Source organism: Pantherophis guttatus, chromosome 2 (genome assembly GCF_059756535.1).
Source record: "Pantherophis guttatus breed Tessera chromosome 2, ASM5975653v1, whole genome shotgun sequence".
NCBI classification, from domain to species: Eukaryota; Metazoa; Chordata; class Lepidosauria; order Squamata; family Colubridae; genus Pantherophis; species Pantherophis guttatus.
Genome location: NC_142064.1, coordinates 72,231,358 through 72,245,339, shown reverse-complemented (window position 1 = coordinate 72,245,339; position 13,982 = coordinate 72,231,358). Strand labels below are relative to the sequence as shown.

Here is a 13,982-nt window from a genome sequence, read left to right as displayed (position 1 = left end):
TGGTCATAAGTGTGAGGACCGGTCAAAAGTGCGAGGCCCAGTCAGAAATGACTTTTTTCAGCCCTCTGAAAAAAGTCTATGCACATAGTCACGCCCACCCGGTCACATGATGAGCTAGCCATGCCCACCCGGTCACATGACCAGCTAGCGACGCCCACCCAGTTACATGATTGCCAAGCCACACCTCCAACTAAGCCACGCCCACAGAACCTGTTGTTAAAAAATTGAATCCCACCACTGGTGAAAGGGCCTCATAAGTGGAATAGCCTAGGGCCCCTTTCAAACTAAATCCGGCCCTGGGTATTTCCGGTTCTTATCTTATGTAGATATATACCTGTAATGATGGCTTGTTGGGTGTCCTTCTACGATTAAAACCACTTGAAACAGCGTGGCTTGGTGGGCGTGGTATGGCTTGGTGGGCGTGGCAGGGAAAGGATACTGCAAAATTTCCATTTCCACCCCACTCCAGGGGAAAGATACTGCAAAATCCCCATTCCCTCCCCACTCTGGGACCAGCCAGAGGTGGTATTTGCCGGTTCTCCCAACTACTCAAAATTTCCGCTACCGGTTCTCCAGAACCTGTCAAAACCTGCTGGATTTCACCCCTGGGTAACATCCACTAGCACTGGTCTTACCTAGTTTGGATAATGAATCTGCAAGAAAACAAGGAAGCTCAGAGAGCACCAAGGACCCCGCTTATCTGAGTATTGATTGCTAGCAATGTGAGCGTTCTGGTCTTTTTGTTTCCTTTTTACCTTTTGGAATACAATACAATAGAATAACAAGAGTTGGAAGGGACCTTGAAGGTCTTCTAGTCCAACCTCCTGCTCAGGCAGGAAACCCTATACCATTTCAGACAACTGGTTGTCTAAAAACTCCTAGTGTTGGAGCATTCACAACTTCTGGAGGCAAATTGTTCTACTGACTGTACCTGACAGAACAGACAGTCAGGAACAATCTGTTGTTGTCTCTTTTGAACAGTGTGGGAAAGTGTTTTATCTCCTAGGCCTGTTTTATGGATGTAGTTTCATACACCATTCAAAAATAATTCATTTATACGACACGGGGAGTAGAAAGGCAAAGGAAAAGAGGCAGCAAAGAGAACATGCTGCCCCTGCCAAACTGCCTCCACTCCAATCCAAATTTCAGGTGCTTGGGAAGGTATGAAAAGGGCATGAAATAGGAGGGTGACGCGGGGTGTGGAGGAGGGGGCAGAAAAAGAAAGTGGGAGGAGAGAGGGGGGAGAGAGAGAGGGAGAGAGAGAGGGGGGAAGGCGGGAGTGGCAAATGCCTGGGCAAGAGCGGAGGGGAGACGACAGGAACCGAGGAAAGCCGCTTAGCTCGGCTCAGGAGGGAGAGAGAGAGAGAGAGAGAGAGAGCCATGAGGGGGGGGAGGCGGGGCGCGCGCGAACCTGGGTGAAAGAAAAGGGAGGGGTGAGTTTGAGAGCGAGAGGAGAGCAGAAAAATAAAGGGGAGGGGGGAAAGAGGAGAGACGAGACCAGCCGGAGAGCGAAGTGGACAAACCTGAGACAAAAAAAGAAGAGGAAGCGAAGCTCTCTTTTTTGCCTCTCAGTTTCCCTCCTTTTCCGCCCGCCCCTTTTCTCGGAGCCGCTGCGGCTTCCCGAACGATTGGGGATTCCCGAGCTCCAGGCGATTGGTGGACTCGGAGGAAAGTCCTCCTTCTTCTCTCACCCCCCTCCCTCCGTCGCGAATGAGAAGCGGTACTGATTGCGGGGAGGAAGTTTTGGACCTTTCTCCCTGCCGTAGGCTTCTACACCGCGGCAAGTCCCGACGGGATCTTCAGCAAGGACCGGCTCAGGATTTAGATGGAGCGGAGTTCGGCGGCAGTAAATGCGGTGAAGCGCCTCCGGAGCCAGGCGCCGCCGATGCACAATAACAACCACCACCATCAGCAGCAGCAAGGCCGACGGCGGTGGCAGCAGCAGCATCAGGAGCCTCCGAAGCAACGCTGGGAAAAGGAAGATGATGAGAGAGACGGCAAGAAAAAGCCGGCAGGGAGAGGCGCGAGCTCCCTTCCGGAGCTGCTGACGGCGCTCGTGCTGGTCCTCTACTTGCTGGGTCTTCGCTGGCTCGTGCACCTTTCCTTCCAGCAGTTGGTGACGGGGACGAGCGACCCCGCGGAATTCAACGCCCCGCGCGCCAGGTAATTGACAGCCCCGCGCGCTCGTCCCGCCACCCCCTTCCCTCCGCGTGCTGCTAATAGAGGACAGGTCCTTTATCCGCTTGGAATAAGAAGCACCTGGTCCTAGTGATGGGGTTTTTTTAAAAATATATATATATATATATATTTAAATTTTATTTTATTGTTTTGCAAACTTGGACTTTTTTACTCTCGCTTGAGCTTAACCCTGTCAGTTTGGCAGTTCCTTCACTAAGTGCTAAATAGCGGCACGTTTCGCTCCGTTACACTCCTCACCTGTGAGAGATAAATATGAAGCCTTTTATTAGGACTCCTACGGGCAGTTGCACCTTGTGTTCTTCCCTGTTGTCAAAGTCCGGATTTTCACCATCGCTCCCGCCCCGCCCTCGTTCTTTGTGAGGATTTAGCGATTGTGGCTTTTGGGTTTCCCCCCCCCCTTCACTTATCTCCAAAATGAATCGAGGAGAGTTGCTTTCAAATGCATAGTAACGTTCAGGAGGGTTTCCTATTTTCCACATGCATTTTTGCTAAACGTGAAACTTTGCTGATCGATCTTTGGAGGGAAATTAGGTTTGGGCCAATAGAGTCCTTCAGTAAACCATTAAAAAAAAAGGGGGGGTCTCCTGAATTCCTGGTTTTATCTCACCAGCGTTGTAGCTTCTACATCTTGTATGTAAAAGAGAATAGTGGCCTCTCTGACATTTCCAGTTGGGTATAGAGGAATGTATAGATAACCTTAAGGAAGGGATGCAAGAACATTTAAGGCAAAACAAGAGACAGCTCAGCCCTGGGAATGGAGAAGGTGTGAGAAAGAAATTTGAAATAACACTGCTTTGCTTCTGTTTGGTATAAAGGGGCAGAAGGAAGTTGGCAGGCTTTAAAAGATTATTTTTTTATTATACCCTACAATAGTAAAATGCCATTTGTGGAATCCTTGCTCTGTTTTCTGATCTGGTCTGCATCGACAATACGGGCTGGCAGTAAAAGTCTGTTGGTTATTACTTTGATTCAAGACAGAAAGTACAAAAGCCATCTTTTTCTTTATGCTCCTTTGAAAAATTAACTGTATACTCTATTTGGGCTGTGGTGTGAACAGACCAGGAATAAGAAGAAGGTTCAGCCATAGAAATTCACAGGATGAATTTGGGACAGTCACTCTCCTTCAGTCCAGTTCATCTTAGAGTTCTTATAGGAATGAAATGATGGGAAATCCCTATGCATACAGAAGATAGGTAGACAGACAGACAGACAGACAGACAGATCGATCTTTTTGGGAGAAGAGAGTATATAAAGAAATATATCTAAAGTACATAAATAATATTTGCTGCTCAGTACCAAACGTTTCTCTCTTGAAGTTGAAGAGTTTGTATGTGAGATTTATCTATATATGCAATCTATTTATGCAATGTATTTACACAATGTATTTCACAATGTAATTATGAATTTATTATACTCCCTCAGTCCCCAATAGAGGCTCAGATATTACACAATTCTCATTTGAGCAATCCCTGCTGATTTTTCCTCAGGCCCATTGCATGTGCAGAGAGAACTTGAAGAGAAGTAAGATCAGTCAATCTGTATCACTTTGCATGGAGCATTTGTAGAAGCCAAAATGAGCATAATGAAAAGAGATAGAGTCCCTTTCAATATTTAGAGAATAAGAGTACTTCACCATATAGATGAACATGTTTGATTTGGAGTGAATTGAAGCATACATCAAGCCAGTTAAATATTGAATAGCTTTCTCTTTCTTGCAGTGACCTGAATAATGGGAAGAATAACCACACCAGTAATGAATCTCTCTGAGTGGATGTTAGCCTTTTGTAGATTTTTATATCACCTTACCCAATGTTTACTTTTGTATGGGTCATTTGGTTTATTTAAAACTTTGGTCTAAATTGTGCAACCTTCTTTTGATATGGAAACCATATAGTCAATTTAGTACAATGCTGAATAGACAAATGATCTACATTTGCTATTTCTATTTCTTACAATATTTAAGTAAGGCCCATCTTTATATTTTTGAAAGTTATAAAACCAGGAAAAGACAAGAAGTGGCATATCCCTTTTTTATACTATTTCCATTTCTTTAATTCTCTGAATATTTCTTTCTTATATCGCTATACTGAAGTAGATATGGTATCCACATTTTTATACCAACCTGTATAAATAAATAAACATTTTTCTAGCTTTCTGTGAATATTATTTTGCAGGTTACTCTTGACTTTAAAAATAGGCATGAGTAACAAAACCAGTTAAAACATTTATTTTGATCATATTTAAAACAGTAAAGTGAAAATAATAACATACTGTTCTATTGTACTGTTATTTAAAATCATATTGAATGAATACAACACTATAAAAATGCTTGGACACTTTAATGCAGGTGAAGATGTAGTTCCCTGGACAGGTCATGCCATAAGCAGAAAACAGCTAGGATCCACTAAAAGAAGGATTGGTCCTTCTAGCCTTCTAGTATAGGGAAAAGACAGTAAGTTAAATATTGGCAGCAAATGTTAAGTAGTCATTTTTCTCAGATTTCTATGCAATCCTGAAAAAAAGTTATTGTGCCATCAAGGTGCTATCAACTCTTAGTAATTACATGGCTAAATTTTCTTCCTAATCTGGTGCTTCCGATCTTCCAGTTCCCATTGTTCCCATTGCCATGGTAAATGAGTCACTCCATCTTGCTCCTGCTTATCCTCTTAATTTCTTCCACTTTTCCCAGCATTGTCTTCTCCTGAGTGGAAAAAAAGTTGAGGCCGCTTTACTTAGGGAGATTCTGTGCTTATGTGAAGCTCTTCCAAATAATATTCAAAGCTATAAGAAGAACCAGTTCTCCATTATGGGTGGAGACAGCAGCCAGGATGGGGTGTGCTCGTCTGTTCAGGTTGATAGACTGAGCCTGTCAAAGTTGCTAAGTCCCGCCCTTGGTACTGGGCAGACCCAGCTTTTGGTTCAGTCTGTCAGCTTGGAGAGGCGTGTGGGACTGTTCCTCTGGCCAATTTCTAACTGATTATCTATCTTTCCTGTCATTTGAATTCTGATTCTTCTTGATATTACTGGTTTGACTTGGACTGTGATCTGGACTACTCTTGGACTTCGACTACAAACTGTGAGACTTTTGGTCCCCAGTAACTGGCTTGCCTGGTTATCTGGGGAAGACTTCCCTCAGCCCTTTCACTCCCATCCCATCGTATTGCGCTTCAAACGCTGGTTTTCGGGGGTTGCGTAGCTTCGTGCTCCCATGTGCAGGGCTGCAGGCTTGGTCTCGGTGCCTGAGCTAAATTGGCAGTTGTGGAGTTTTCACGCTCCCCTGGGTATCCTCCGGTGGCCATTTTGAATCGGCTAACAGCCGATAGCTTTTTACTGACTTTTCCGACAGCGCAACGTTGTGGGGCATTAAGAGGCTGATCGGAGCCAGCTAGCAGAGCTTCGCGCTCCCGGCGGTGACAGTTTGAGTGCCTGAGCCGTCCATCTGCTCGGCACCTTGAAGAGGTTTTTTTGCATGCCGCTGCCTGTTTTGGCGTGAAAGTCAGCTGAGGGCGCCATTGCCCTGACCATTTCTCCGCGCCATTTTTTCTGTTTCGCACATTTCGCGCCAATGAGTTAAGCCATGAGGATCTGGACTCCCTGGCTTTTAAAAAGAAATAGGAGGGGTCTCGTGCCCCCATTGGCAGCATTTTTGGCGACCCAGTGAGGAGAGCGATCCTTGTGGAGCTTTGCGCTCCCCTATCAGCGCAGATCGCACAGGGCTCAGTTCGGCTCCATTAGCGAAAGCCCGATCGCTCATATAATTGGTGGAATTTTCCTTGCGCTCCCATTTGACTTATTATTGCCCGTCCATTTGCCTCAGCGTTGTTTGCGCTAATTTTAGGCCTCCAGGCTTCGGCCTGTGCCTTCTGAGGGCTTATTATACCTGGCCTTGCCCGTCTCTGCAACATTGGGCACTGCTCCTACCCTTTGTCTGAAATTTGCGTGTCAGGAGGTTTCTTCTTTGACTGCCTGTTTTTATTAATTGACTGCCGTGTTAATTGACAGTGCCCAAAGCTTCACATAAGTCGAAGCATGGCCGGAAGGCTGGACGCTCGGAGAGCCCCCATTCTCGGGGGGACTCGCCCTCCAGGAAGGACCAATCTACTGTCCCTTCATCTAGACCGATGACCTCTGATGCTCCTCAGTCGCATCATAAGTCCTCCTCCCACTTTGCACCCTCCCGTGCTGAGGCCCGCTGGGATAAGTTCTCAAAAGACTATGTGCAAAGGCAAGCGGACACCAGCCTTCTGCCAGGGAGATTAGTGCTGTCTCTTCGCGGGTGGCCACCACATCTGATCCCGGGGCACAAGTTGACCAAGTTTCCCTCCAGGATTGCCCAGTGGTCATACAACCAGACAGTTTGTGGGGCTCGGGGGCTGCTCTAACACCTATACTTCCACCTGAGTCCTCCCAGGCTCCAGGCTCCTTGGTGACTTTTCCCGAGGCAGCTGCTGCGCCTGCCCCTACTGACCAGGGACCTGGAGTTGGGCAGCAGCGCGATTTTCTGTTGCCAGACCAAATCCAGCAAATCATTGCGGCAGCAGTGCAGCAGTCGTTGGCTTCACAATTTCTACCCGTCAGTAAGGAGGCCTCTATCCGGTCTGGAGTTTCTACTTCTTGAGTGGATGTCCAGCAGGAAGACGCTCTTTCGATCAAAGCTCCGGACTCCCCAGTCTCCTTCGTTGCGAGCCGTGTGTCTTCTCAGGCCGATGAGATATCTCGGGATCTGAATCTGTCAAAAGATGAGGACCTCCCTCTGTTCTTTCGGGGGACGATGTTTCGTACCAGCCTGGTCCCACCCAATTGTAGAGACAGTGAACTTTGGTTTGTCCCATCCTGCTGCTGTCTCCACCCACAATGGAGAAGGGGCGTTGGTCCTACCTGAGACGCACCTTCTCATTGGGTGGAGACAGCAGCCAGACCCTCCCTTCGCCAGTCTGGTCTCTATCTCTCGCCTATTTCCTTTCTCTCTTGTTTGGTGTCCCACACGCCGAGCCTGTCTTCTTGTCTTCGCCAAAAGCTGGGTCTGCCCAGTACCAAGGGCGGGACTTAGCAACTTTGACAGGCTCAGTCTATCAACCTGAACAGACGAGCACACCCCATCCTGGCTGCTGTCTCCACCCAATGAGAAGGTGCATCTCAGGTAGGACCAACGCCCCATATCTCAGTTCCTGTTTAAAAACATCTACAAGTTCCAGGTTTCATGTTCATTTATCAAGGAAAATAGTCCAATAACATTAGAAAAAACTTCCCCACTTGTACAATTTCCTTAACTTTAGAATATTTTGAACCTGAATTATATTCCAGATTGATTTTGTGTTATATACATTAATGCAGTAACTCCACATATGTAATGCTGTGCATATTGAAGGAAAAGTGGTAGTCTTTTATGATAATGTAATACAAAAGTATGTAGGTTTTCTCAATAGTATGACTTTATTCTTATGTATAAATCTGAAGCACAGAAATCAGCAGGTCACATATAAGTATATGAACAGTACGTTGCAGTATTGAAGTCTTCTATAATTTTTCTTGCAGGTAATAGAATGTTACATATGAACCCCATGAACTACAAATCATGAAAAAGTTATTAGAATTATTTCATAGTACATACCAGTCAATTTGATACTTGAGTCAGAATTTATAAGAGCTGTACATTTCACCCATATTTATAGATTGCTGTGTTTTAAGTCACTGATTTTCAATTGGTGCCATATGTACTACTGGTAGGACTCCAAAATAGTTTAAATGGGATATAAATTGTTGAACCTTGAATTGAGTCTTTCAAAACTTACCATACACAATAAATGTAGGGAAAAAACTGACTCTTCTTGTTAGCAAAAGTGGGTAAATTTTTGTTTTTTATAATAATGGGATCTAAATTCTTTAATGGAGTGATTGGTGGGAATTATGAAATATTTTATAATAATTTTCTAAAGTTTTATTTTATATGTCCCACAGGAAATATTTAGAAAATATTACTGCAATTGGTCCAAGAATTGTTGGAAGTCCAGAAAATGAAATTTTCACTGTTGACTACCTCTTGAAACAAATTAAAGCTATTGAAATTAATCATGCCCATACAATCTCTGTAGATATACAGAGGCCAACCGGCACTTTCAGTATTAACTTTCTTGGAGGATTCACCAGTTATTATGACAATATTACTAATGTTGCTGTTAAACTGGAACCCAGAAGAGGAGCTAAACATGCTGTGATGTTGAATTGTCACTTTGACTCTTTACCAAATACTTCAGGTAAATAGATCAAAGAATTTTACAGGATAAATTGTAATTGTTGAATTCTTTTTAATTCCATTGTGTTTCTAGCCATCAAAGACAGTCACAGCACAGTGAGGTATATCTGTTCTATTCAGTGGTGGGATTCAATATTTTTAACAACCGGTTCTGTGGGCGTGGCTTAGTTGGGGGGGTATGGCTTGGTGGTCATGTGACCGGGTGGGCGTGGCTAGCTGGTCATGTGACCGGGTGGGCGTGGCTATGTGCATAGGGACTACTCAGAGGGCTGAAAAAAGAAGAAGGAGAGACAGGGAAGGAAGAGAAGGGAGGAAGGGAAGGGAAATTAGAGTAGGAGTGAGGGTAAGAGAGGGAAGAAGAGAGGAGGAGAAGAAGAGGGGGGGAAGAGAAAGTAAGAAGGAAAGAAAAGAGAGAGGTGGTAGGTTTGAGGAGAAAGATTGCTGTACAGTAAAAAAGATGAAGTGGAAGAAAGGCAACCCCAAACAAATATAAAGATATTAAGATAAAGAATGAATTGTTAAACTTTAAAGAATAAAAGAGAATAAATATGAATAAATAGCAGTAATTAGAAACACACATACAAACATACAATGTATTTTCTTTGAACAGAGTATTTGGCCAGTTCACAAATTTAAACAGTGTTTAGTCATTTCAATTAAATTTACAATTTCTATATTTCCTTTTTGCCATATTTATTCCTTATCTATTTTTTAAAAAAAAAACAATATTACCCTTCATCCTCATCTCTAATCTTAATCAAATTCAATTTTTCCCTTCTATTCTATATTATACCCCTTCTCATTGTCATCTATTTTTATATCCATCCTCACATTGGTTAATTATGTAATATTACAGTTGTTTAATATAAATTCAACATTTTAATATAAATCAATTACTTATATAACTATCTTTTTTGTATATTAATCAATATGAACATGAATATTCCAATTATTTCCATGCAATCCAATTTCTTACAAATCAATTAATTATATTTACCAATAATAATAAACCAAATAATTTCCCCCATATATTCCTCCAAACCACAATTTAACCATTTCTGCTTTCAAGACAATATACAATTAATAGTATCTCAATTATTACAATTCCCTAGTTAAATAGAGCTTTTTTTCTTTTGTATTTTAAAATCTTGAACTCTCCTCTTTTTCCCTAAAGAGGAACTACCTCTTTAGGGAAAACTACCTTTCCACTAAAGGTAGTTTGCACCTACCTTTTTTGGTGAGGAAAAAGAACATAAATCTGCCTGCCTAATTTTCCAACGTTGCAGCAACAGCAAAGCCAACAGCCTGCTTTACTTTCAGTTTCGTTTTTCAGCATAGATAGGGGGAAAAAAATCTGCACTCTTTGCAAGCAAGCAGCAGAGCCCTGAGCAAAACAGCTGAGAGCAAATCAGCTGAGAGTCGGGAGACCAATAGAATCAAGGGGCTAATTAGCCTATGCTGAAGCTCCGCGGGCCAATAAAATTACAAAAAAACACCGAACCGTTTGTTAAATTGCTGGCTCGCCCGCCCCTCGCCCACCACTATTTATTGGCAATAAATAGTGGTGCGGAGGGGCGGGGCAAGGGGTGAGCCAGCAATTTAACAAAGGGTTCGGCTGAACCCCTTAGAACCGGCAGAATCCCACCACTGGTTCTATTCTTAAACAAATGTAGTATAATTGAGTACAGTAACTGTTTCAAAATCATTCTAATTGGATTGAGATATAAAATAGTAGTTCTCTTCTGTTTCAGCTTTTTCTGTTGAACTAATTCTCAGCATATTCATTTAAAATTGCATACTGTTTGTATGAACAATATATTATTTTGTTTAATTAAATGTATAATGCTTAAAAACAAATATAACTTATTCATGTGATTAGATTCTTGCAAATATTTATGAATTTATCTTGGCAATTCAAAACATTGTCCCAATTTATCCTATAGAACATTCCAACTGGAAAAAAAAATCACAGTAGCAATTAATGCTGCAAGTCCTTACAGGTCATGGATTTTCTTCTTTTTATTATTATTCCTCCTGAACAATCTTAATTTTGTAATAGTAAATTTGGCAGTGTTGAGTTCTATAATTCAGTTCCTGTTTGTAATGAACAGTAAACTTTTTTTTTACTTTTTTATATTAAATGGCTTATATTTTATGGACAAAAAGTTATATAAAAATGTCAACTTTTTTTGCATAACCGCAGGTCTATTCCCATTTTATTTTATTATTTTCTGAAATATTCCGTTTCCCATCAATCCAGGCACTTTGGAGATAGTTCATCCAGTCTTCTATACTATGATCTTTTAAAATGTTCTATAACACACCAGAGCAACTAGACACAAGAACAGTTTTTTCCCGAACACCATCACTCTGCTAAACAAATAATCCCCTCAACACTCGCAAACTATTTACTAAATCTGCATTACTATTAATCTTCTCATTGTTCCCATCACCCATCTCCTTCCACTTATGACTTTTTGACTGTAACTTTGTTGCTTGTATCCTTACAATTTATATTGACTGTTTCCTAATATGATTTGATTGCTTATTTGTACCCTATGACTATCATTAAGTGTTGTACCTTATTTTTCTTGATGAACGTATCTTTTTTTTATGTACATTGAGGGCATATGCACCAATACAAATTCCTTGTGTGTCCAATCACACTTGGACAATAAAAAAATTCTATTCTGTTCTATTCTATTCTATTCTATTCTATTCTATTCTATTCTATTCTATTCTATTCTATTCTATTCTATTTTCTATTCTATTTTCTATTCTATTCTATTTTCTATTCTATTCTAATTATGTTTCAGCCTCAGGAAATTAGTGTGTAATATATCTTATTATTTTAAGGTGCTAGTGATGATGCTATCAGCTGTTCTGTAATGCTTGAAATACTGCACATACTTGCAAAATCGTCTGAACCTTTGCAACAATCTGTTATATTCCTGTTTAATGGGGCAGAGGAAAGTATTTTACAGGTAAGAAAGCACTGAGTAGATTCTTAATACGTACTGAGAAAACATACAGAGTTTATTCTTTAATGTCAAACTAAAATTGCTATGAAAGAGTACAAAATTAAAGGATTTGACAGATACTTGAATAAAAGTAAGAATTTTTTTTCTTTCCCATCATGGCAGTGAAACTGAGTTTAGTTCTTACTCTTGATTATGTGCACATGTGTGAGCATGTGTTTCATGAAAACACTATTGCAATTAAGAAAAGAATAGTTTGCTCAACAATGGCTAAGGTGTTGACAGTGCCTATTTAAAATGGTCCTGCCCTCTTTGAGTTAGGAAAACTGTTCTATCAAGCTGTTCCTGCGGAAGAACATCAGAACATCTTGAAAATACATAAAGTGGGTATATATTATGTCATTGCTATTGCCTGCCAAGATTAATCATTTAGATTACTCAGTCTTTCAAATGTGCACGTTCTCTTCTCAGACTATGAAAAAGCTGGCCTGCTTTTTTTTTAAAAAAAATTTGATTTATATGCCGCCCTTCTCCGGAGACTCAAGGCGGCTTTACAATGCGTTAAGCAATAGCCTTCATACTTTTGTATATTTATACAAAGTCAGCTTATTGCCCCCACAAACTGGGTCCTCAATTTACCCACCTTAGAAAGGATGGAAGGCTGAGTTGATCTTGACCTTGCTTAACATTTATTAGTGAATTGTTACATCATTTATTCTTTTTACATTTCATGTTGTATAATGTATAAACACATTTAATATGTTTTATTAGTTTTATTAGTTTTTTGATGCTGGCTTGTAACCTAATAAACTTTGAACTAATTAAGCAAGAAAGCCAAGAGAGCAACAAAACATTTTTCCAGAACTAGAATCATCTTTGTGCAATCAGAAAGTATTTCAAATATAATATATATATATATATATATATATTCTGTCCATTGTCTTTACTGTTTAAATCAAGGCTAGTCATGGCTTCATTACACAACACCCATGGGCCAAATCCGTGAAAGCATTTATTAATCTGGAGGCTGCTGGAGTAGGAGGGAAAGAACTTGTGTTTCAGACTGGTAAGATTTTTAATACTGTTCATGAAAATCTTGTGACAATTTCACTTCAAAATCACAATGCCTACGTTTTCAGTTGAAGATCACAATAAGATTTTCATTTCTGATAAACAATGATTTTGCTTTTGTTACTTGCTGTTAGATGTACTTTTTATTGAGTTTTTAAGCCTGGATAATTGTTAAATGATTATTTGTTACAAAACTGTCCCATTGCTATCACAAAGCTTTTATTGTGGCCTTTTAAAAATAGATTACTGTGATAAAGGGGAATTTGAAGTGGATTTTATTGCTTTTATAAATAGATTTATAAAATTTCATTGGCATATTTGGTAATTGGTTTAAATACAGTTGGTATTTGTGAATGTAAATGTGTGTTGAAAAGTGTGAAATGTAAATGAGGAGAGAGAGCTGGCCTCTTTCCAGAAGCCTTTTGTGACCCAGGCCCTGCTTCTCTGGGCTAAATGTTTATTTTCATCTGGAAGTCAGTACTGTTTAGTCTGCACAAATATATGTTCAGAATGGTGGTATCCCAGGCATTGGTGAACTGTAAAATTTATTACTATCGGTTCTGTGGGCATGGCTTGGTGGGGGGGTTAAGGTGACTGGATGGCCATGGCCAACTTTTTTAAAAAAAAAAAAACTTTTAAAAGCATTTTTTCTACAACCTCTTTGGCCGAAGAGGTTGCAGAAAAAATGCTTTTAAAAGCCTCTGATGATCAGGCAACTCAGCTGGGATCGTTAGAGGCTTTTAAAGGCATTTTTTTCCCCTACAACCTTTTCGGCCGAAGAGGTTGCAGAAAAAAATGCTTTTAAAAGCCTCTGACGATCCCAGCTGAGCTGCGCAATCATCAGAGGCTTTTTTTTTTACTTTTAAAAGCATTTTTTCAGCCAAAGAGGTTGTAGAAAAAATGCTTTTAAAAGTAAAAAAAAACAGCCTCTGATGATCGCGCGGCTCAGCTGGGCATAGGGGGGGCCGCAGGGACTTTTGCTATTGGTTCTCTGAATCACCTGCCGCCATCGCTACCGGATCAGATGATCCAGTCCGAACCCAGAGCATTTCACCCCTGATTCCAGGGCTATATCAGTCTGTGAGAACTGACATGACATTCATTTCTGTTGTATGACATTCCTGCAGCTTGATGGAAAGTGATCTGCCAATATTAACAGAATTAAACATGAAAGAGCTGAAGCTTTAGCTACAGTTTAACATCAACCTGATCTCAGCTTTAGGCAGTTTATAACCTAAGAAAGGCATTAGAAACACATCTGGGTGTAGCAAATATTTGGTTGCTTGCTACAGAAATTTATATAAGGAAGATTCTTCCTTACCTAAACAGCCATCTGAGTGGCATACAACATTTGGGTCAAAGTATTATCTTGGAGGAGTTTTAAGACAGCTTGTACTAATTCATTGTTAGGAAAAAGACATTTTAATGGCTGTTGCAGTTTCTTGTGGGATGGAAAAATCACTATATATTTAACTGGGTTC

At 40.8% G+C, this 13,982-nt stretch overlaps 1 protein-coding gene across 1 annotated transcript in view; it reads left to right on the top strand.

Moving 5' to 3' along the window:
- Window positions 1–1,284: 1,284 nt before the first annotated feature.
- Window positions 1,285–13,982, top strand: part of ERMP1 (endoplasmic reticulum metallopeptidase 1) — a 44,940-nt gene continuing 32,242 nt past the window's right edge. Inside the window, exons 1-4 of the mRNA XM_060690504.2 lie at window positions 1,285–2,163; window positions 8,158–8,453; window positions 11,309–11,436; window positions 12,391–12,496. Of these exons, the coding sequence (XP_060546487.2) occupies window positions 1,826–2,163; window positions 8,158–8,453; window positions 11,309–11,436; window positions 12,391–12,496 (868 nt within the window). The 5' untranslated portion in view covers window positions 1,285–1,825. The remainder of the gene's footprint in view (window positions 2,164–8,157; window positions 8,454–11,308; window positions 11,437–12,390; window positions 12,497–13,982) is intronic.